General features: G+C 47.1%; 1 protein-coding gene across 2 annotated transcripts in view; it reads right to left on the minus strand.

Annotated features, from left to right (window-relative positions):
- Positions 1-18105: 18105 nt before the first annotated feature.
- Positions 18106-22984, minus strand: part of LOC142260706 (transmembrane and coiled-coil domains protein 2-like) — an 88637-nt gene continuing 83758 nt past the window's right edge. For both annotated transcript variants that reach the window (XM_075332056.1, XM_075332057.1), the window contains one exon: positions 18106-20076. In XM_075332056.1, the coding sequence (XP_075188171.1) occupies positions 19765-20076 (312 nt within the window). In that variant the 3' untranslated portion in view covers positions 18106-19764. The remainder of the gene's footprint in view (positions 20077-22984) is intronic.

Here is a 22984-nt window from a genome sequence, read left to right on the forward strand (position 1 = left end):
ATAGATTGACTAAGGCATTTTCTAAATTTTTGTGGAGAGGAAATAGACCAAGGATTAGTGCTAAAAAATTAATGCTGACGGTGGAGCGGGGGGATAAGACTTCTAAACATTAGAGGATATAACTTGGCATGTCTCATGAGGCATGTGATCGACTGGATTAAAAGATCTGGTAGATATTCTAATTGGACCTTAGAGGCTGAATTTTGCAAGGCATGGGCTTTGAGCTCAATTTTACACACTTCCATACCAAATTTACCGCCTTATCAGGCAGTCACTGAGTTGTAGGGATACAGTGATGGCGTAGAAAGCGGTGAGGAAAAATTTGGACTGGCTTGGAATATCTCGAAGTATCTAGATGTTTGGGCCTTCCCAGACTTTCCACAGGGGAGGAAAAATTAATTATTTAAAGAATGGAGGGAGAGGGGGATTTGGACCATAAAAAACATGATGCATAATACCGAACAGAGATGGATCAGATGTGAAGAACTGAGAGAAAGGTATTGTCTGTGCCCTTTTCAGACCTTAGAGTACGAGCAGATGAAACAAGTAATAATGAGAAAGCTGCTGAACGTAAGGAAAGAGTATGAGAGAAATCTGATGGACGCGATCATACTGAGGGATATTAATGACATAAGTGTCTCAAATTTGTATGGGAACTTGAGAGAGGTTTTAGTACCGATTATACCAGGAAAAATCTTGGAAGGGTGGGCAAAGCAGTTGGGGGATCAGAAGGGGGAGGATGATATCTTGAAAGGTTGGATGGTGATGAGAAAGAAGGTGGTGAATGAGAATTTGAGAGACACACAATTCAGACTTATGCATAGGGCGATCTATGGTTTTAACTTTGTAAATGCAAGACATCCGGAAAAGTTAATGAGCTACCCAAAATGTGACACAGAAAAGTTGGATTTATACCATGGAATTTGGGAGTGTGAGAAGATCATAGAGTTCTGGCAGCAAATACTGGAGGTGGTGAGGAAAATATGGAGTAGGAATATAGAGTTGGATCCGATGTTATGGATGTTTCCTTGTATGCAACAGAGTGAAGAGGGAGGAGAGAAGGGCAAACTACCATCTCTTTTCCATGAGATAGCAATGATTAGCCAAAAAGTAATCCTCCAAAAATGGTTACAAAAGGAAGCACCTTCAAATGAGGAGATGATTAAACGTTTTAAAGAATCGCTATTGTTGGAAAAAATGGTGGTGGAGAGGAGCAAAGAAAGCATGACAGCAATTTTACTTTGGCAAATGGAGAAAATTTATAAGTATGATGTGCTCAAAGGAGGAAATCACACAAATAATGACCATTTTTAGGTCTACTGAATGGTATCTAGAGGAAGATATAGAAGTGTCCCTTGGCAGGTTGAAAATATAATGAGAAGGGTTTTAGGTCGTGTCGCATGTAGGGAGGAAGGGAGGGGGGCAGCGTTAGGAGAAGTTTATTTAAAGTTAGAGGGAGGGTAGTAGAAGTGTGGCCAAGATAGAACAATTGAATGGTCTATTTAATTAAAGGGGAATCATGATTTAACCGATTAGGAGAGCCAACTATTTAGTTTTTCATGTGAAAGGGAAGTTACTGGATATTGAATGTTGTTGTCTCCTTCCTTTTTCCTCAATCTGTATCCCTTTACAATGGATATCAGAAAATTAATAAAAACTGGTTTAAAAAAAAGCAAAAAAACCCAAAAGAAACGAAACAAAAGAACAAAAACAAAGATGAAAATAATATGAACATATTCCCTGCTATACCCTGCTGTATCTAAAATAAAAGCATTTTTCTATGCCTTTATTTTAGTTACACCAGGGTATATGTTCATATTATTTTCATATGTTTTTTTCTTCTCAGATAAAGCAGTGTTTGGAGCTTTAGATGTGGGTAGAAGAGAGAAGATCTCCACATTTTCCTGAAGCCAAATCCTCTCCTTAATCCCCTCAGCTAAATGAAAACTGAGGGGGGAGAAGTGGCACATCATAGCCTCTTTTAATAGAGAAGTAGCAATATTAGGGGGCCTATGGGACCCCCCACAAGGCTATTCAACCCACTATCTAACTGCTTGCCACCCAGGGCTGCCTGAACAGCTCTCTGAATCAATGATTAGATCCCTAATTACCATATGATGGATCTCATCATGTCCCATGTCCTGTTGTCCCTGGGGTTGGCACCCATCTGTGGACCATTGGTCATCCATATCTCTTTGCTGTCGTGCTGTTCCCACCTCCATAGTCGTGACCTCTGGTGACTGCCAGGCCTATGCCACCGAGGGACCAAAGCGAGGGGTCTGCAGCTGTGTGCCGATTCCGGAGTGGTGTGTTCCCCGCACCCGCATTCCTGGCTGTGCAGGTCTCGCCGACTGTGCAGCACCACTGGGAGGGCCTGCTGACGTATCCCTGTCCGCCCCGCACATTTCGGCAGCGGGACCCGTGACAAGTCTACAGGCCCGACTGGCCCTTTGACGACGTCCGAGATCTTGGTCGTGTCCCCATGATAGCAGGGGTGGACTTCTTGCGATGTCGCAGTGCTGTGTAAATGGCCTGGGCTGTCGGCTGCTGCTGGGTGCTCCTTCTTCTTACAGCCTCTCTCCTTCCGACCTGGGACACCGACGGCGAATAAATATTACGCAACCTCCTCTTCCTCCTCTCCTGGGTCGGTAGGGACGCAGGCGGTCCCAATTCAACAGCTACCACAGAGTCCGACAGGGAAGCACCGGTAACAGGGGCAGCAGTTGGAGGGCCCTGGGCAGGAGGGGTAGCAAGGCAGTCCACCGCTTGTCTAGGCCACCTTTAAAGGCCACACGGTCCCTAAGCTGCTTATTTGGCATCTAATAAGTTAGCTTTTTTATAGTCCAAGTGTGTGTTATAAGATAGTTTTCACTGTGGGTGTGTACTGCTTCCCCTTGTTTGATGCTGTCCAATCATGAAAAATTAGATGAAATGGTCCTCTTTTTTTAAGTGATAAGCTGGGATTACAGGGAACCTGGCATCATATTTGTTCCTTATAACCTAGTGCCACCACCAGTAAGCTCTTATATACAGTATTCTAGAATTCTGTATATAAGAGCCCAGGCCACTCTATATAACGTAACGTAAAAAATACTTTTATAATACTCACCAAGGGGCTGGTCCAGTCCGATGAGCATCACTGCTCATGGGTACTGTACTGTAACGTACAGGTGCGAGGAAAGATTAAAGACCGCATGCACACTTCAATACTTTGATCTGTCCCCCCACAGAGCAGATCAAAGTGCGCCCATAATGGACCACGCGTCATCCACACGGGGCTGAGCAGGAGGCCAGCGATTGCAAGAAGAGAGGAGGCGCCAGATCCACGAGCAGTGACACTTATCGGATCAGACCTCCCCCAAGGTGGGTATAATAAAGGTAATTTTTACATTATACAGAGCGGCCTGGGCTCTTATATACTGTACTAGAAGGTGGCCCGATTCTACGCATCGGGTATTCTAGAATTTACGTATTGTGTAGTTCATGTATGATTTTTGTTATATATATATATATATATATATATATATATATATAGATGTTGTTGTGTGTAGTTACCAAGTGTTTGTGTAGGGCGCTGAACATGTTCTGGGTGTGGCGGGGGGTGAGAGCGGTGTTGTATGTGTGTTGCGTGTGTTGCGTTGTTTGTGGAGCTCTGTGTGTCTGTAGCGTTGTGTGTGTGTTGTGCGGTTTGTGTGTGTGTGGTGTGTTTTGGGGGGAGGTATGTTTTGAGCAATGTGTGTGTTGTGCGGTATGTGCGTATATTTGTGTGTGCTGCGGTGTTTGTGTGTTGGGTGTTGTGTGTGTGCAGCGTTGTCTGTGTGTGTGGGTGTCTGTGTAGGGTGTTTTTTGTAGTTCCCAGTGTGTGTGTGTTGTGCAGTGCGCGTGTGTGTGTGTGTTGGGGGGAGGTGTGCACCTCCCATCGTGCTCCATCCCCCATGCTGCGCACCCCCCATCGTGCTCCATCCCCCATGCAGCGCACTCCCCATCGTGCTGCATCCCCCATGCTGCGCACTCCCAAACGTGCTCCATCCGCCATGCTGCGCACTCCCAAACGTGGTCCATCCGCCATGCTGCGCACTCCCAAACGTGCTCCATCCGCCATACTGCGCACTCCCCATCGTGCTGCATCCCCCATGCTGCGCACTCCCAAACGTGCTCTATCCGCCATGCTGCGCACTCCCAAACGTGCTCCATCCCCCATGCTGCGCACCCCCCCATCGTGCTCCATCCCCCATGCAGCGCACTCCCCATCGTGCTGCATCCCCCATGCTGCGCATTCCCAAACGTGCTCCATCCGCCATGCTGCGCACTCCCAAACGTGGTCCATCCGCCATGCTGCGCACCCCCAAACGTGCTCCATCCGCCATACTGCGCACTCCCCATCGTGCTGCATCCCCCATGCTGCGCACTCCCAAACGTGCTCCATCCGCCATGCTGCGCACTCCCCATCGTGCTCTATCCGCCATGCTGCACACTCCCAAACGTGCTCCATCCGCCATGCTGCGCACTCCCAAACGTGCTCCATCCGCCATGCTGCGCACCCCCCATCATGCTCCATCCGCCATGCTGCGCACTCCCAAACGTGCTCCATCCGCCATGCTGCGCACTCCCAAACGTGCTCCATCCGCCATGCTGCGCACTCCCAAACGTGCTCCATCCGCCATGCTGCGCACTCCCAAACGTGCTCCATCCGCCATGCTGCGCACTCCCAAACGTGCTCCATCCGCCATGCTGCGCACTCCCCAACGTGCTCCATCCGCCATACTGCGCACTCCCAAACGTGCTCCATCCGCCATGCTGCGCACTCCCCATTGTGCACCATCCGGCATGCTGCGCACTCCCAAACGTGCTCCATCCGCCATGCTGTGCACTCCCAAACGTGCTCCATCCGTCATGCTGCGCACTCCCAAACGTGCTCCATCCGTCATGCTGCGCACTCCCAAACGTGCTCCATCCGCCATGCTGCGCACTCCCAAACGTGGTCCATCCGCCATGCTGCGCACTCCCCATCGTGCTCTATCCGCCATGCTGCACACTCCCAAACGTGCTCCATCCGCCATGCTGCGCACTCCCAAACGTGCTCCATCCGCCATGCTGCGCACCCCCCATCATGCTCCATCCGCCATGCTGCGCACTCCCAAACGTGCTCCATCCGCCATGCTGCGCACTCCCAAACGTGCTCCATCCGCCATGCTGCGCACTCCCAAACGTGCTCCATCCGCCATGCTGCGAACTCCCAAACGTGCTCCATCCGCCATGCTGCGCACTCCCAAACGTGCTCCATCCGCCATGCTGCGCACTCCCCAACGTGCTCCATCCGCCATACTGCGCACTCCCAAACGTGCTCCATCCGCCATGCTGCGCACTCCCCATTGTGCACCATCCGGCATGCTGCGCACTCCCAAACGTGCTCCATCCGCCATGCTGTGCACTCCCAAACGTGCTCCATCCGTCATGCTGCGCACTCCCAAACGTGCTCCATCCGTCATGCTGCGCACTCCCAAACGTGCTCCATCCGCCATGCTGCGCACTCCCAAACGTGGTCCATCCGCCATGCTGCGCACTCCCAAACGTGCTCCATCCACCATGCTGCGCACTCCCAAATGTGGTCCATCCGCCATGCTGCGCACTCCCAAACGTGCTCCATCCGCCATACTGCGCACTCCCCATCGTGCTGCATCCCCCATGCTGCGCACTCCCAAACGTGCTCCATCCGCCATGCTGTGCACTCCCCATCGTGCTCTATCCGCCATGCTGCGCACTCCCAAACGTGCTCCATCCCCCATGCTGCGCACCCCCCCATCGTGCTCCATCCCCCATGCAGCGCACTCCCCATCGTGCTGCATCCCCCATGCTGCGCATTCCCAAACGTGCTCCATCCGCCATGCTGCGCACTCCCAAACGTGCTCCATCCGCCATACTGCGCACTCCCCATCGTGCTGCATCCCCCATGCTGCGCACTCCCAAACGTGCTCCATCCGCCATGCTGCGCACTCCCCATCGTGCTCTATCCGCCATGCTGCACACTCCCAAACGTGCTCCATCCGCCATGCTGCGCACTCCCAAACGTGCTCCATCCGCCATGCTGCGCACCCCCCATCATGCTCCATCCGCCATGCTGCGCACTCCCAAACGTGCTCCACCCGGCATGCTGCGCACTCCCAAACGTGCTCCATCCGCCATGCTGCGCACTCCCAAACGTGCTCCATCCGCCATGCTGCGCACTCCCAAACGTGGTCCATCCGCCATGCTGCGCACTCCCAAACGTGCTCCATCCGCCATGCTGCGCACTCCCCAACGTGCTCCATCCGCCATGCTGCGCACTCCCAAACGTGCTCCATCCGCCATGCTGCGCACTCCCCATCGTGCACCATCCGGCATGCTGCGCACTCCCCATCATGCTCCATCCGCCATGCTGCGCACTCCCAAACGTGCTCCATCCGTCATGCTGCGCACTCCCAAACGTGCTCCATCCGTCATGCTGCGCACTCCCAAACGTGCTCCATCCGCCATGCTGCGCACTCCCAAACGTGCTCCATCCGCCATGCTGCGCACTCCCAAACGTGCTCCATCCGCCATGCTGCTCACTCCCAAACGTGCTCCATCCGCCATGCTGCGCACTCCCAAACGTGCTCCATCCGCCATGCTGCGCACTCCCAAACGTGGTCCATCCGCCATGCTGCGCATTCCCAAACGTGCTCCATCCTCCATGCTGCGCACTCCCAAACGTGGTCCATCCGCCATGCTGCGCACTCCCAAACGTGGTCCATCCCCCATGCTGCGCACTCCCCATCGTGCTCCATCCCCCATGCTGTGCACCCCCCATCGTGCTCCATCCCCCATGCTGCACCAGCATCAGCCTCTCTGCCCACAGCATCAGCCTCTCTGCCCGCAGCATCCGCCTCTCTGCACACAGCATCAGCCTCTCTGCACACAGCATCAGCCTCTCTCCTCCCAGCATCAGCCTCTCTCCTCCCAGCATCAGCCTCTCTCCTCCCAGCATCAGCCTTTTCTGTCCCTAGCATCAGCCTCTCTCCTCCCAGCCTACCCCAGCCTCAGCCTCCCTCAGCATCAGCCTCTCTCCTTCCAGCCTCCCCCAGCATCAGAAGAAAAAACAAAAAGCCAGCACCAAATGTGCACTACAGCACTAAACATTCCAAACTGTACTTATTATAAAAAAATTTTTGAGATTTTTGGCAAAATGTGCTCCATCCCCCATGCTGCGCACCCCCCATCGTGCTCCATCCCCCATGCAGCGCACTCCCCATCGTGCTGCATCCCCCATGCTGCGCACTCCCAAACGTGCTCCATCCGCCATGCTGCGCACTCCCAAACGTGGTCCATCCGCCATGCTGCGCACTCCCAAACTTGCTCCATCCGCCATACTGCGCACTCCCCATCGTGCTGCATCCCCCATGCTGCGCACTCCCAAACGTGCTCTATCCGCCATGCTGCGCACTCCCAAACGTGCTCCATCCCCCATGCTGCGCACCCCCCCATCGTGCTCCATCCCCCATGCAGCGCACTCCCCATCGTGCTGCATCCCCCATGCTGCGCATTCCCAAACGTGCTCCATCCGCCATGCTGCGCACTCCCAAACGTGGTCCATCCGCCATGCTGCGCACCCCCAAACGTGCTCCATCCGCCATACTGCGCACTCCCCATCGTGCTGCATCCCCCATGCTGCGCACTCCCAAACGTGCTCCATCCGCCATGCTGCGCACTCCCCATCGTGCTCTATCCACCATGCTGCACACTCCCAAACGTGCTCCATCCGCCATGCTGCGCACTCCCAAACGTGCTCCATCCGCCATGCTGCGCACCCCCCATCATGCTCCATCCGCCATGCTGCGCACTCCCAAACGTGCTCCATCCGCCATGCTGCGCACTCCCAAACGTGCTCCATCCGCCATGCTGCGCACTCCCAAACGTGCTCCATCCGCCATGCTGCGCACTCCCAAACGTGGTCCATCCGCCATGCTGCGCACTCCCAAACGTGCTCCATCCTCCATGCTGCGCACTCCCAAACGTGGTCCATCCGCCATGCTGCGCACTCCCAAACGTGGTCCATCCCCCATGCTGCGCACTCCCCATCGTGCTCCATCCCCCATGCTGTGCACCCCCCATCGTGCTCCATCCCCCATGCTGCACCAGCATCAGCCTCTCTGCCCACAGCATCAGCCTCTCTGCCCGCAGCATCCGCCTCTCTGCACACAGCATCAGCCTCTCTGCACACAGCATCAGCCTCTCTCCTCCCAGCATCAGCCTCTCTCCTCCCAGCATCAGCCTCTCTCCTCCCAGCCTACCCCAGCCTCAGCCTCCCTCAGCATCAGCCTCTCTCCTTCCAGCCTCCCCCAGCATCAGCCTCTCTCATCCCAGCATCAGCCTCTCTCCTCCCAGCATCAGCCTCTCTCCTCCCAGCCTCTCTCTCTTCCCAGCCTCCCCCAGCATCAGCCTCCCCCAGCATTAGCCTCTCTCCTTCCAGCCTCCCCCAGCATCAGCCTCCCTCTCCCAGCCTTCCCCAGGATCAGCCTCTCTCCTCCCAGCCTCCGTCCTCCCAGCCTCCCCCAGCATCAGCCTTCCCCAGCATCAGCCTCTCTCCTTCCAGCCTCCCCCAGCATCACCCTCTCTCCTTCCAGCCTCCCCCAGCATCAGCCTCCCTCTCCCAGCCTTCCCCAGGATCAGCCTCTCTGCTCCCAGCCTCAGCCTCTCTCCTTCCAGCCTCCCCCAGCATCAGCCTCTCTCCTTCCAGCCTCCCTCAGCATCAGCCTCCCCTTCCCAGCCTTCCCCAGGATCAGCCTCTCTCCTCCCAGCCTCCTTCAGCATCAGCCTTCCCCTCCCAGTCTCCCCCAGCATCAGCCTCCCCCTCCCAGCCTTCCCCAAGATCAGCCTCTCTGCTCCCAGCCTCCTCCAGCACGCCGTGCTCCTCTGCCGACACTCACACACACCCGATCGCATACACTCACACACACAACCGATCGCATACACTCACCCACACCCACCCACACACAGCCGATCGCATACACTCACACACACCCGATCGCATACACTCACACACACCCGATCGCATACACTCACACAGACACTGACGAAATCGCACATACGCGCTGATACTCACAACATCCGGAGATACCACATGCTTCTGGCCATGTGATCCTCCGTCAGGTCCTGGAAGGTCACAGCAGCACAGTATCGAGGCCGAGAAGCAAGCGATATCGCCGGATGCTGTGAGTGTGTGGATGCGATGTGTGTGTGAGGTGTGTGTGAGAGTGTGATCTGATGTGTGTGTATGTGTGTGTGTGTGTGTGTGCTGTTATGTGTGTGCGTGTGGATCTTCCGCCGCTGCAGGACCTTGATGTGCTGGTAACTATGCTACCATGGTTACCAGCGCATCACGTCCCCCACTCGCACGGGAGCCCACACCAGCATACGGCGGCAAGGCCAGCAATGCGAGGGTAAGTGTCGGCTGGGTTGGCGGCGTACGCTGATGTGGGCTCCCGTTGGGGGGGGGGTTGTACAGTACTCACCTGGGAGCCGTGACCGTGTCAGTTCGGGGAATGCGCGGGAGGGGGGAGGGGGGCAGAGCTAGTGTCCATTGCATGAGGGGGGCGGGGCGTGGCGTGGCCGAGTTGCCAATGCCTGCAGGGTGCCGGGGCGAGAGGCCAATCTGTGGGGGGGCGGAGCCTGGGCGAGCGGCTGGCCAATCCGTGTGGGGGCGCAGCCTGGGCGAGCGGCCAATCCGTGTGGGGGGGGCGGGGCCATGGCGAGCCCAGCGGCCAATCAGCTTTGTGTCACCGTAAGGACACAATGTCACCGGAAGGACACAATTTTGAAGCATGACAGACAGACAGACAGACAGAATAAGGCAATTATATATATAGATTCTAGAATGTAGCAGAAGAAAAATCCAGCATCCAGTTCCAGACTATATTAAAATGGATTTTCTATATTTTAGCAAAAGGATAAAAACATCTTACAAAGATTTCCTCCATATTCATAAAAACCTTAACATGGCAGAGTGAACAAGGAACGCGTTTCGGAGTAAAAACTCCTTACTCTGAACAAATCCATATAGATTGCAATGCCATTATATAGAAGAAAAGGTAGAGGGGAGGAGTATACAAACAAATTAACAACATTTGTGACAATCAAACCCTGACCACATGTTAAAGTGCAATCACATTTACTAAACCACATTTTGTAAAGCAGTTACAATATATTTTTTTATATCACATTTCTGACAAACAGATCAAATAATTGCAATCTTAATAAATTCATCCACTTAATTTATCTGCACAAAAAAAGTCTAGTGCAAAAAAACCCCAAAAAAACCAGCAAACAACTTTTTTGTTAAATAAAAAACCTGCGTTTAATTCCAATCATATCATTCGAAAGAATACAGCAAAATTGCAAACAGTATATCACATGTTGTAAACCAAGTCGCTTATACGTTAAAAATGCGACGCTACAGATGGCAAAAAAACTATTAGCAAAAATTAAACCATGCACTATGCACCAGTTCCCTAATGCAGCTAATTAGCTAATCATAAGATTTTTAGACTTCTTGGTGGCATTGCGGGATGAAAATAACAGGGTGTAACTGCAAATAGACTCCTACATCCCATATACCTATTTGTCTCACAAGTCTTTTTAGGGACCCTAATAAGACCCTGTAAAAAAAAAAAAAAAAACCCAAACACCATTTAACCAAGACTATAATATGAATCGCAAGTTTTTTTACAAACACATATTAAGCCTATTCAAAGACCAACTATCTAAGGCATTATTGGTGTACTTGTGCTTATTTTTAATTTTATTTTTTATTTTCTATCCCCAAAAAAAAAAGAAAAACCAATATAATCGCAAATTAAACCACAAATTTTTCAGGCACGGTATGTACCGCAAATTTACCGCAAGATTCAAAGCACAAAATTTTGGTTGACTTTAAAAAGGCATTTTTTTCAGGAAGATCCTGAGAACAATGCTAAGGGTACGCTCACACGAGCGTGAAAATCGGACGAGTGCAATGCGAGAAATTCTCGCATTGCACTCTGACCAATGTTAGGCAATGAGGTTGAGCTGTTGGTCAGCTTTTCTCGCATCCAGATTCTGGATGCGAGAAAAGCGGCAGCATGCTGCGTTTTGCTGCTACCGCCGTATCTCTCGCACCCATTCAAGTGAATGGATGCGAGAGATACATCGGACTGCACTCGGATGTTATCCCAGTGCAGTGCGATCTACGCACAGGCTGACAGTGGAGGAGATGGGAGGATTAACCCCTCCCTCTCCTCCGCAGCGCCTGCACTCAGCTTCACAGCTGTGACCCGATCGCAAGATCGGGTTACAGTCGCATGACACCCGGCTCACGCTCGCAGCAGAGCCTGAGCCGGGGGACATTGGCATATCGCATCCGATGCTCTCGCATCGGATGCCATACGCTCGTGTGAGTCCAGCCTTATAGGGAGGATTCCAGCTCTCCTGATAGCGTAGCTCAGGAATTTGTACCTACTACTTTTGCAGAACAACATTCATTAAAAATTTTGAGAGATCTCTCAGAGGATGGTTCGAGGGTCCCCTTCCTGACTGATAATTTTTCAACTGGAGTTCCAAATCCGGATTATTATCCAGAACACGCAAAAATATCAGCTATGGATGATTTTCAGTATTTAGTGGAAGAGGACCTCCGAAAAATATCTGGACTAAGGGTGGCTTTACATGCTGCGATATCCGGCCGATATCGCTAGCATGACACCCGCCCCCATCGTTTGTGCATGACAGGCATATCGCTGCCTGTCGCGCACAAAATCGCGCACCCCCGGCACACATACTTACCTGTCCTTCGACGTCGCTGTGACCGGCGAACCACCTCCTTTCTAAGGGGGCGGTCCGTTCAGCGTCACAGTGACGTCACTAAGCGGCCGCCCAATGTAAGCGGAGGGTCGGAGATGAGCGGGACGTAACATCCCGCCCATCTCCTTCCTTCCGCATTGTGGCCGGAGGCAGGTAAGGAGATGATCCTCGTTCCTGCGGCGTCACACGTAGCGATGTGTGCTGCCGCAGGGACGAGGATCAACTTCGCCCCAGCGACAGCAGCGATAACTGGCAGCGGACCCCCATGTCAACGAGGAGTGATTTTGGACGTTTTTGCAACGATCCAAAATCGCTCCTAGGAGTCACACGCTACGACATCGCTACAGCGGCCGGATGTGCGTCACAAAATCCGTGACCCTAACGAGAACGCTGTAGCGAAATCGTAGCGTGTAAAGCCCGCTTAAGTCAAAAAAATCTGTGCAGTAACCTTTCCCCCTCAGAACGTATTGCTTTAAAAACTTTGGCTGAAAACCAGCATATTATCATTAAAAATTCAGATAAGGGGGGGGATCAGTTACTGTGTTGGATGTGGGATTATATGAACGAGAGGTGAAAAACATGTTGGATGACAGTTCTGTGTATACAAAAAATTGATAAAAATCCTATGCAATATATCAAATCAGGTTTGGAAGATCTATTAAATAGGGTCAGGATTTAGGGGTTATTAGTGAGAAACAATGCGATCATTTTAATCCCCCTTATCCTAACATTCCCCTGCTGCATGCACTACCTAAGGTCCACAAGCATGTTTTCCCCCCTACCTTCAGGCCAATCATTTTAGGTGTGGGATCTTTGGTTGAGAATATTTCTGAATGTCTTGATACTAAGTTGAATCCAATGGCAAAATTGACTCCCAGTTACTTGCATGATTCTAAACATGCCATTAATTTTTTTGCTAAAATGACTTGTCATGTTTGTTTTTCTTGGCTTACATGTGATATACAAAGCCTTTATACGTCATGTAGTGAAAATAATTAAAAGATATCTACCCATACTAGAGGTGGATGATACTTTGAGAAAAATCTTGAACAAAGGTATCACAGATTTGTCTCTACGAGAAATGTTACTTTGGCTAATACTCTTTCCCCAAGCGATCAGACTGTGCGTTTTAAGAGTAAATATACCAATCACATCTTATATAATTGGCTTCCCACAATAGGGTACTATACGTGTTCCCAAAAAAATTGCGGTTTATGCAAGTATATGAAGAATATAACTACAGTTAAATCATGCAGTTCAGGTCAAGAAATTAAATTAAACTCTTTTATGAATTGTGGCACTAATGAATTAGTATATGTCATTACTTGCGAGGCATGCAGTTTACAGAAGGGGGGTAATACTTCTCGCCCTTTGCGATGTCGCATATCGGAACATATATACGACGTGAATCACACTACAACCCGTGCATTATCAGCGGTTTCAAAGCACTTTTTGAATGAACATGCTGGGAATTTGACTACATTGAGCGTAACTGCGGCTGAGAAAATAATAGTACCTAAACGGGGAGATTTAAATAAAATCTTATTGCGCAGAGAAGCCAAGTGGATGATATTGTTAAATAGTAGGGTCCCCAATGGTCTTAATGTTAGAAATGAAATATCGAATGTATTGTAATTGCCCATTTAAAAATGTGCTACCTTTTGTTTTTTATTGGGTGATTTTTCTAAGTTTGTCTAATGGATAAATTTCATTCTGGCTGATATAGCTTCTGTAAATGAATTTACTGAGCGGTCTAACAATAAAAATATAAACACATCAATAACATCTTACATATTTGAGTTCTCACAATGGGGTCTCTATATGTGTGTTTATAAATTTGCGGTTATACTATGGTCTAAAAATTTTGTGCTTTGAATCTTGCGGTTAAATTTGCGGTACATACCGTGGCTAAAACATTTGTGGTTGAATTTGCGATTATATTGGTGTTTTGGGGTTTTTTTTGGATAGAAAATAAAAAATAAAAATAAGCACAAGTACACCAATAATGCTTTACATAGTTGGTCTTTGAATGGGTTTAACATGTGTTTGTAAAAAACTTGCGATTCATATTATAGTCTTGGTTAAATGGCGTTTTTTTGGGGGGTTTTTTTACAGGGTCTTATTAGGGTCCCTAAAAATACTTGTGATCCAAATAAGTATATTGGATGTAGAAGTCTATTTGTAGTTACACCCTGTTATTTTCATCCCGCAATGCCACCAAGAAGTCTAAAAATCTTATGATTAGCTAATTAGCTGCATTAGGGAACTAGTGCATAGTGCGTTGTTTCATTTTTGCGAATAGTTTTTTCGCCATCTGTAGCGTCGCATTTTTAACGTATATGCGACTTGGTTTACAACATGTGATATACTGTTTGCGATTATGCAGTATTCTGTAAAATGATATGATTTGAATTAAACGCAGGTTTTTTATTTAACAAAAAAATTATTTTTTTTGTTGTTTTTGCAAAATACTTTTTTTGTGCAGATAAATTAAGTGGATGAATTTATTAAGGCTATGTGCGCACTTACCGGATTTTGCCGCGGATTTTTTGCGGTTTTGCTGCATGTTTCGCTGCAGAAAATGTTCATAACATCTCTGCAGTGAATCACCAGCAAAACCTATGGGCAAAAAAAATCCTGTGCGCACTAGGCGGAATTTGACAGCTGCATGTTTTGCTGCGGGATTCCCGCAGCAAAAACAATTGCATGTCAATTCTTTTCCGCACGTCGCTGCGGGATTTCACTCCATTGACTCCAATGTTAATCGTGAAATCCCGCAGGGAATAACGCAGGCAGCAAATTCTGTGCGGTTCACTGCGTTTTCCTGCGTTATTCCCTGCGGTATTTCGCGGTTTACCTCCAGTAATGTACATCGCTTGCCTGCGGTTTTGCAGGGAAGTGATGTCATTACAGGAAGAGGAAGCGGAGCAGAGAGTAAACAAACACACAGATCACACTCACACACAGATCACAGACATAGAACACAGACACAGACACATAGAACACACATAGAAAGCAAACGGACATATAGAAAACAAAGCACGTGGGCTCCGCTGCATATTTACCGTCCAGCCGAGGTAAGCACACAGCGGCGGCCCGGTATTCTCAGGCTGGGGAGGGAGAGGGGCAGGGTTAATGTCCCCCGCCTCACTCCCACCTCCCGCAGCCGAGAATATCAGCCGCAGCTGCCCCGGGACTGTCGCATGCATTATGCGGCAGTACCGGCGTGTCCCCGGCTCTTCCTGCCGCCGTGTAGCAGTGGCAGTCAGGGTAATACAAGGAGTTAATGGTGGCGGATCGCCGCCATTAACTCCAGGCTTGATCATGGCAGCGTCTGAGACAGCTGACATGATCAACCCGTAAGTAAAGTGAAAACACACACCAAAAAATCCTTTATTTTAAATAAAACAAACAAGCCTCGTTCACCATTTTATTAACCCCTCCCGAAACAAAGCTCCGGCGTAATCCACAGCTCCGGCGTCCTGCGCTGCTTACATCCAGCCGCGACTGACACACAGCGCTGAATTACCTCTGCTGTCTCACAGAGAGACAGCAGAGGTAATTACCGGTCATTTCCCACAGCCGGTAATGTGAACTCACTGCCGACCGTGGGACATGCAGCGATCTGTCCTCTATCTCTCTGTCTATCTATCCATCTATCTATTCTTCTGTCTCTTTATCTATCTACTATCTCAGAATGAAATTACTTTTTTTTTTCCTTTTTTTTTTTCAATGTGCTTTATTGCATTGAATGCAATAAAGCACATCCCAACCCACACGCGGCAATACCGCGAACAATACCGCGGTAAAACCGCAGCAAACCGCATGCGGTTTTCGGGTGTGGTTTGCCGCGTTTTTTTATCGCGGGTGCAGTAATCTTTGAATACCTGCGGAATTTTCTTGAGAAAATTCCATTTTCCAGTGCGCACATAGCTTAAGACTGTAATTATTTGATCTGTTTTTCAGAAATGTGATATAAAGAAATATATTGTAACTGCTTTACGAAATGTGGTTTAGTAAATGTGATTGCACATGTGGTCAGGGTTTGTCACAAATGTTGTTAATTTGTTTCTATACTCCTCCCCTCTACATTTTCTTCTATTTAACACTAGAAGTCCCAGAGAGGGGTCATTTAAATTTTCTACCTTTGGAACCCAGAGTCTGGTCGAATGACCTGAAGGATTTTAGCTAACATCCTATAATCACCGTCTTTTGTTCTGTAATTAAGGCCATTGCTGTCGCACCACAGGAGGTTGTTGTTTTCCAACCTCCTGTGGTGCGATAGTAATGGCCTTAATTACAATTTGGAGTAAGGGTCATTTGACCCTCTTTCGGGACTTCAGGGGGAGCTCGAAATTTCTGTGATTTCTAGTGTTAATGGCATTCCAATCTATATGGGTTTGTTCAGAGTAAGGAGTTTTTAATCCGAACCGCGTTCCTTGTTCACTCTGCCATGTTAAGGTTTTTATGAATATGGAGGAACCTTTGTAAGATGTTTTTATCCTTTTGATAAAATAAAGAAGATGCATTTTAATATAGTCTGGAACTGAATGTGGATTTTTTTCTTCTTCTGCTACGTTGTTATCTGCAGCTGGGTCTGGCTTCCTTGGATCCTTGCACCTTCCTGGACGTTGTGGTTCTCCAAGTGGGTGAGCTGTTTTTTTGCTTTCTTCCTATGTATTCTAGAATGCTATACACGAGATGTGGTGACAGGCTCCCTCTATTTATGACTGAAGGCTGGCGGCTTCCTGGAAGAATAAAGTTCCTTTTCTGTTGTTGGTCATAATATAAAGTGGCTAGACATGATTGGAACACTAATAATCTGCAGATTAGCCCTATATTTGCAGGCTAAAGGCCCCTTTACACACTGAGACTTTCTAGCGATCCCACCAGTGATCCCAACCTGGCCGGGATTGTTACAAAGTCTCTGGTGAGCTGTCAAACAGGCAGATCTGGCCAACGACGCAACAGCGATCCGGACGTGCAGAACGACCTAGCTAGTCATTGGGGACGTTGTAAAGCAGCTTTTTGAAAGGGAAGTCGCTGTAAAGTCCCCTTTACACACTGAGACTTTCTAGTGATCATGCTGCACAGCGGGAAACAAAGGACCAAAGAATGGTCCTGAACGATTTGTAGCGATCAGCAACTTCACAGCAGGGGCCAGGTCGCTGATGTGTTTCACACACTGCAATTGTCGCTGGGGAGGTCGCTATTGCGTCACAAAACCGGTGACGTTACAGCGATGTCGTTTGCGATGTTGCAGTGTGTAAAGCCACCTTAATAGTGTTTTGGGACATGACAGATTCTCTTTAAGGGAAAGGTAGATTGTCACAGGTGTGTCACAGTTGAGAGATAACCCTGTGGTGTCTGGCTGCAGAAAGTCCCTGCGTTTGGCTATACAAATTGCTCCTTGATATTTCATTCTTTATTCTCTGGTCTATATTGAGTTCCATGTATATTTAAGGTTAACTCTTTTCCTTTTAGGACCCTGTGGATATCTTGGCTGTTCAGCCGCAAATCCTCATCGCCACTCCCTGTGTCCATATATACCTGCATTTCCCCTTGGTTTGTTGCTGGTGATGGAATTCTACTCCTATACTATACAGATTTCAACCAGTCGTCTTGGAGTCACCTATGGAGACATGTTACTATATGTTGCTGTCCTTCTCCCAAAGTCATCCTGGAGATAAGTTTTCCTTTTGCATTCCCCTGTTTGTTCTTTAGGACTTCATGGGGTTGACTAGTGCTCATCCTGTCTGGTCACTTCCTAGGGCCCATTTCATAGTCAGCCAGGGCCTAGGTGTCTTGCTTGGCGCATAGATGCGGAACCTATCTAGGGATGTCTGTGGAGCCAGAGGAAGGTTTTATCAGGGATCACCACGTTTCCCTTCCCAAGAGACAGGATTTCCTGTTTTACTTCCCTCTTTTTTTGCCCTTTGCTCAGTATTTCCCGATACCTAGTGTGACACAGATCGAGAGAGGTTGGATTTGCTGCACATACATGCATATAAATAGCAAAAGATAATCACTGTAATTGTCTGAACATGTAGTAATATCTTCAGATACTATGGATTTATCCATAGTACATCATTTTAAATCAAGAATATCTTATATAACCTCTGTGACTGATACAGTAGGTCATGATTTCACAATGTGGGACAGATGCATAAATCCCATTGTCTCGTTATTTGACATTTCTGCAAACTTACCATAGAATAACTCATTGGCACATGTTTGATTAAAACTCAGACACCATTTTTAAATGTGTAAATTTTATTTCACACAGAAGCAAGAGAATGTAACACAAACCTTGCCTTGTGATAGCACTGTTACATGAATCAGTAGAAGGGACAAGGAAAAGATGAACATTTTTTTTGTCCCAAATGTTACCAAAATGCACAAATAAAATGTCTCCATCTTGCTAGAGACAGTGAAATTCATGATATGTACACATAACTTAAAGGGGAAGACCTCTAAATATGTACATGTAATACTTTTGGTAAAAAATAGAATCTAGAACACGTGAAATAAAACAATTTTATACATTTGATGTGGAGTGTCTATGTTGTTTTGCAATTATTTGGCTATCTCAAAGTTTTACTCCCTTTTCCATTTATGCATTTGTTAATGCATTACAGCAACCGCTAGAAAAAAAAAAATCAATAAAAACAAAACTTCACAAAATAAATCTCTAATATAGTCAAAAAAGGCTGCTCAAAAATGACCACGTATCTAGTCACAGTGGAATCAGCCGCTGTATGCTGAGACGATGTTCTCCCTGTAGAGTCCCAAATAACGTATAGGAACGCAGTCTATAACTTGACCCTTTCCACTGTGTATAGGATGTAAGTACACTTTGACCTGCAATAAATAAATAAATATACAATATTCTTTGACTCAGGGATAAATAAATACATGAAATGCAATTTAATCTATGGGCCTCCCCATAAATACTGTATTCTAAGAGTTATAGCCAGGCTACTAAATCATTAAGAGGGCATAACCGGCTATGTCAGCTGCTTTGTGTTTGCAGGGAGGCCGAGAAGGATGCAGAATAACACTACCCTAGTTATTGCCTTACAGTTAGAATACATCTGGAAATGAAATAAGTCTCCTCCTTCCTGTCTATATGTAAACAGTTTACTGATGATGTTTGTAATGCTGGTTATACAGCACCCACCCTCATGACGGTTCCTTTAAAATGAGGGAACCATAGAGGGGACAAAAAAGAAAGGATGGGTAACCATCACCACCCTTCCTCGCACTACCTAAAGTCTACATCCAGTATTGGTTATGGTATATAGTTACACCAATAAACCTATATAAACCTTCTGTGTCCAAGCTAAGGAAAGCTTACAACACATGGCTTTCCTACCAAGCATATCCATCCTTGCCTTCCCATGACACAATTGTCCTAACTTGTGTCGCCATCCATTGCGTTGTCTCAAGCTCCATAGATTTTTATGTAAAATAATAGAGCCTTGCACCGTTTGTGCTAATTCATTAGCCATCACATCTTCTACGTCGTAGTAATGCCACACTTGTTCTTCACATCTTGTACAGATGCATGTCTTGTCGCGTACATTCACCACTAGTACGCCGTGTCCATGCCGTGGCATATTTTTGCAACTGTTATTCCATGTTCTCCCGAGCTACATCATATACCTAAGCTCTTTTTCCAGTGACCCTTCCATTTTCATGTTGGGAGGTGTAAGTGGCGCATATCTGCCCAATGTAAAAAAAAATAATAAAAAAGCTCTATATAGGTATATCACTATATGCATAAACAGATCCATCCGGATAAATATGTGTATAGAAGGAGCTGGGCATCATCTTCTGCCAAGGTCAGTCTACATCTCAGATGTATAGAGAGGAGACATTGAAGCAGGATTAATAGGTATAAAGGGTGAGGAATCAACTGGGCAGGAGAACATGTTCCAGACAGTAAGTAACACAGTCCCAGTGTCTCCACAACGTGAGCAGGGAGAGTACGAAGAGGAGGGATGACAAAAGGCGAACACGGGTTTTAACCAGTGGAGTTATAAAACTGGCAGCTGTAGAAACAAAGACTAAGAGAACGGCCATGAGAGCTAGCAGAACGTTGATGAATTTTCCTAGCAAAGCCCGAGCATTGGCATTTTCCACACCCTCCAGCTGGACAACCTGTTGCTGCTGTTGCTGTAGCTCCAGTTTAGTGATGCGGGTGAGACAAGACTCCACGGCTTCCTGAAATTACAAAAAGAAAAGGCAATTTAAGGGAAGAGATCAAAAAAAGACAAAACAGACCCTTAACTATTCCAAAACCTATTTTAAAGAGGTCTCCTACAATTCACATATACTGAATTACTGACTGAATACAGGGAGACATGAATTCAATAGCTCAGACGTTAAACTCTCCCATCTAAGCCTTCACACTCATCTGTTCTTGTTGAAGGGAACCTGTCAGGTGTAATATGCACACAGAACCATGAGCAGTTCTGGGTGTATATTGCTAATCCCTGCCTTACCACCCCTGTACCTAGTAGCACACATAAAGAGATCTTTAGAAAAAGTATTTCTAAAGATACTTTATGATATGCTAATGAGCATCCACAGAGGCATTCTAACATGCTATTCAATGCCCACTGCCCAGCATCACCATCAGCAGTGACGCACGTACCTGTGTCCGTTACACCATCTAAGAACACCAGGATTAAGGTCAGTGTGCATGATCAGAAGTCACCACACCTCCGGATCGATTAGTCACCAGATTTCATAACACAAACAGCAAACATTATTAGAATTTGGTTGCAGCTGCTTGGAGAATCGATATCACAATGGCTCTATATTCCTGATGATTAAATTCAGCAGTTTATAGTCCGCCTAAAGGCCGAATTCACTCAACCATATAACAAGTCGTCACTTTCATCCAGAATACTTGGTACGATCTTTCTCTCACTTGTCATCCCTATGCAATCCTTATGGGTCTTTAACTCAGCAGCTACAATTTACAAGATTACAGTTTTCTATGTTAAAGAATTGCAATGTATCCATAAAAAAAGCAGTGCTATACAGATTTTCTGTATGGGATCTATTCCTCCAGCCGCCCCATAGAATTGAATGGGTGAATCTGGCCCAACATAAGGAAGAAACTAGTACATGCTGTGATTTTTTTCACAAGCTGTGAACCTACCCAAAAAGTGTAACCAATCTCTGCCCATCACCCCAGCTTGACTGACAGCTGCAGCTTGTACTGAGCAGTGTGAAATCTAAGTAGCAGCAGAGAGGAGAGATACTGAGGACCTGTCAATCAGGCTCAGTAAGTGAAGACTGATCTTTTTTTTAAATTCTAAACACAATCAACCATTCTGACATGGATTATCAATGCAACAACAGCCTCACTAGGTTTAAGAGACCTATATAAAATACAGGTGAAATGTCAATAAATTAGATCATCAAAAAGTTAATTTATTTCAGTAATTCAATACAAAAAGGGAAATGCATATATTATATGGAGTCATTACACACAGAGTGATCTATTTCAAGTGTTTATTTCTGTTAATGTTGATGATTAGCCACAAAAGAAAATTTCTAAAGAAGCTGGCTGTTCACAGAGTGCTGTATCCAAGCATATTAATGGAAAGTGGAGTGGAAGGAGAAAGTGTGGTAGAAAAAAGTGCACAAGCAACTGGGATAACTGCAGCCTTAATAGGATTGTTAAGAAAAGGCCATTCAAAAATTTGGGGTAGATTCATAAGGAGTGGACTGCTGCTGGAGTCAGTGCTTCAGAGCCACCACACACAGATGTATCCAGGATATGAGTGTCAAGCCACTCATGACCAATAGACAACGCCAGAAGCATCTTACCTGGGCCAAGGAGAAAAAGAACTGGACTGTTGCTCAGTGGTCCAAGATGTTGTTTTCAGCTGAAAGTAAATTTCGCATTTCATTTGGAAATCTAGGTCTCAGAGTCTGGAGGAAGAATGGAGTGGCCACAATCCAAGCTGCTTGCGGTCTAGTGTGACGTCTCCACAATCGGTGATGGTTTGGAGAGTCATGTCATCTGCTGGTGTAGGTCCACTGTGTTTTATGAAGACCAAAGTCAGCGCAGCCGTCTACCAGGACGTTTTAGAGCACTTCATGCTTTCCTATGCCAACAAGCTTTTTGGAGATGGAAATTTCACTTTCTAGCAGGACTTGGCACCTGTCACATTGCCAAATGTACCAATACCTGGTTTAATAACTACAGTATTACTATGCTTGATTGGCCAGCAACTCGCCTGACCTAAACCCCTTAGAGAATCTATGGGGTATTGCCAGGAGAAAGATGAGAGACACCAGACCCAGCAATGCAGACAAGCTGAAGGCTGTTGTCAAAGCAACCTGGGCTTCTATCAGGACACCTTATCAGTGCAACAGGCTGATCGTCTCCATGCCACGCCGCATTGATGCAGTAATTCCTGCAAAAAGAGCCCCAACTAAGTATTGAGGCATTTACTGTACAGACTTTTCAGTAGGCGCCAACATTTCTGAGTTTAAAATCATTTTTTCAGTTGATCTTATATTCTAATTTTGTGAGATAATGACTTTTGGGTTTTCATTGGCTGTAAGCCATAATCATCAACATTAACTGAAATAAACACTTGAAATAGATCACTGTGTGTAATGACTCTATATAATATATGCGTTTCCCTTTTTGTATTGAATAACTGAAATTAATTTTTTGAGGATATTCTAATTTATTGAGATGTACTTGTATGTGCTGTTTGTATTGGGAAACGGCTGACAGATCCACTTTATAGAAACATTTCCTAATACCTCGCCCTTTATGTTTTTAAGAATTTACAAGTAATAAATAAATCATTATTTCCACCAAGGTAGAAATTTCCTAAGATAGCTCTTACACTAACCACATACAGTCTGTGATATGACAGCCCTGATTGTTCCCCTTCAAATGTCTTACATAGACTTCTGGAGAACATATTGCATAACCAAACCTGAAAACATTTTCTGTCATCACATGATATTGCTAAAGTATGGAAGCATGAAAATAATAATCATCTGCAGGACTAGCCGGTGGCAGGTTCCTTATACGGTTATGGTCACACTGCTGATTGAGGCTTATCTGAGCTTGCACATGAGAGGCCTCTAACCA

This window comes from Anomaloglossus baeobatrachus, unplaced genomic scaffold (genome assembly GCF_048569485.1).
Source record: "Anomaloglossus baeobatrachus isolate aAnoBae1 unplaced genomic scaffold, aAnoBae1.hap1 Scaffold_168, whole genome shotgun sequence".
In the NCBI taxonomy this organism is placed as follows: Eukaryota; Metazoa; Chordata; class Amphibia; order Anura; family Aromobatidae; genus Anomaloglossus; species Anomaloglossus baeobatrachus.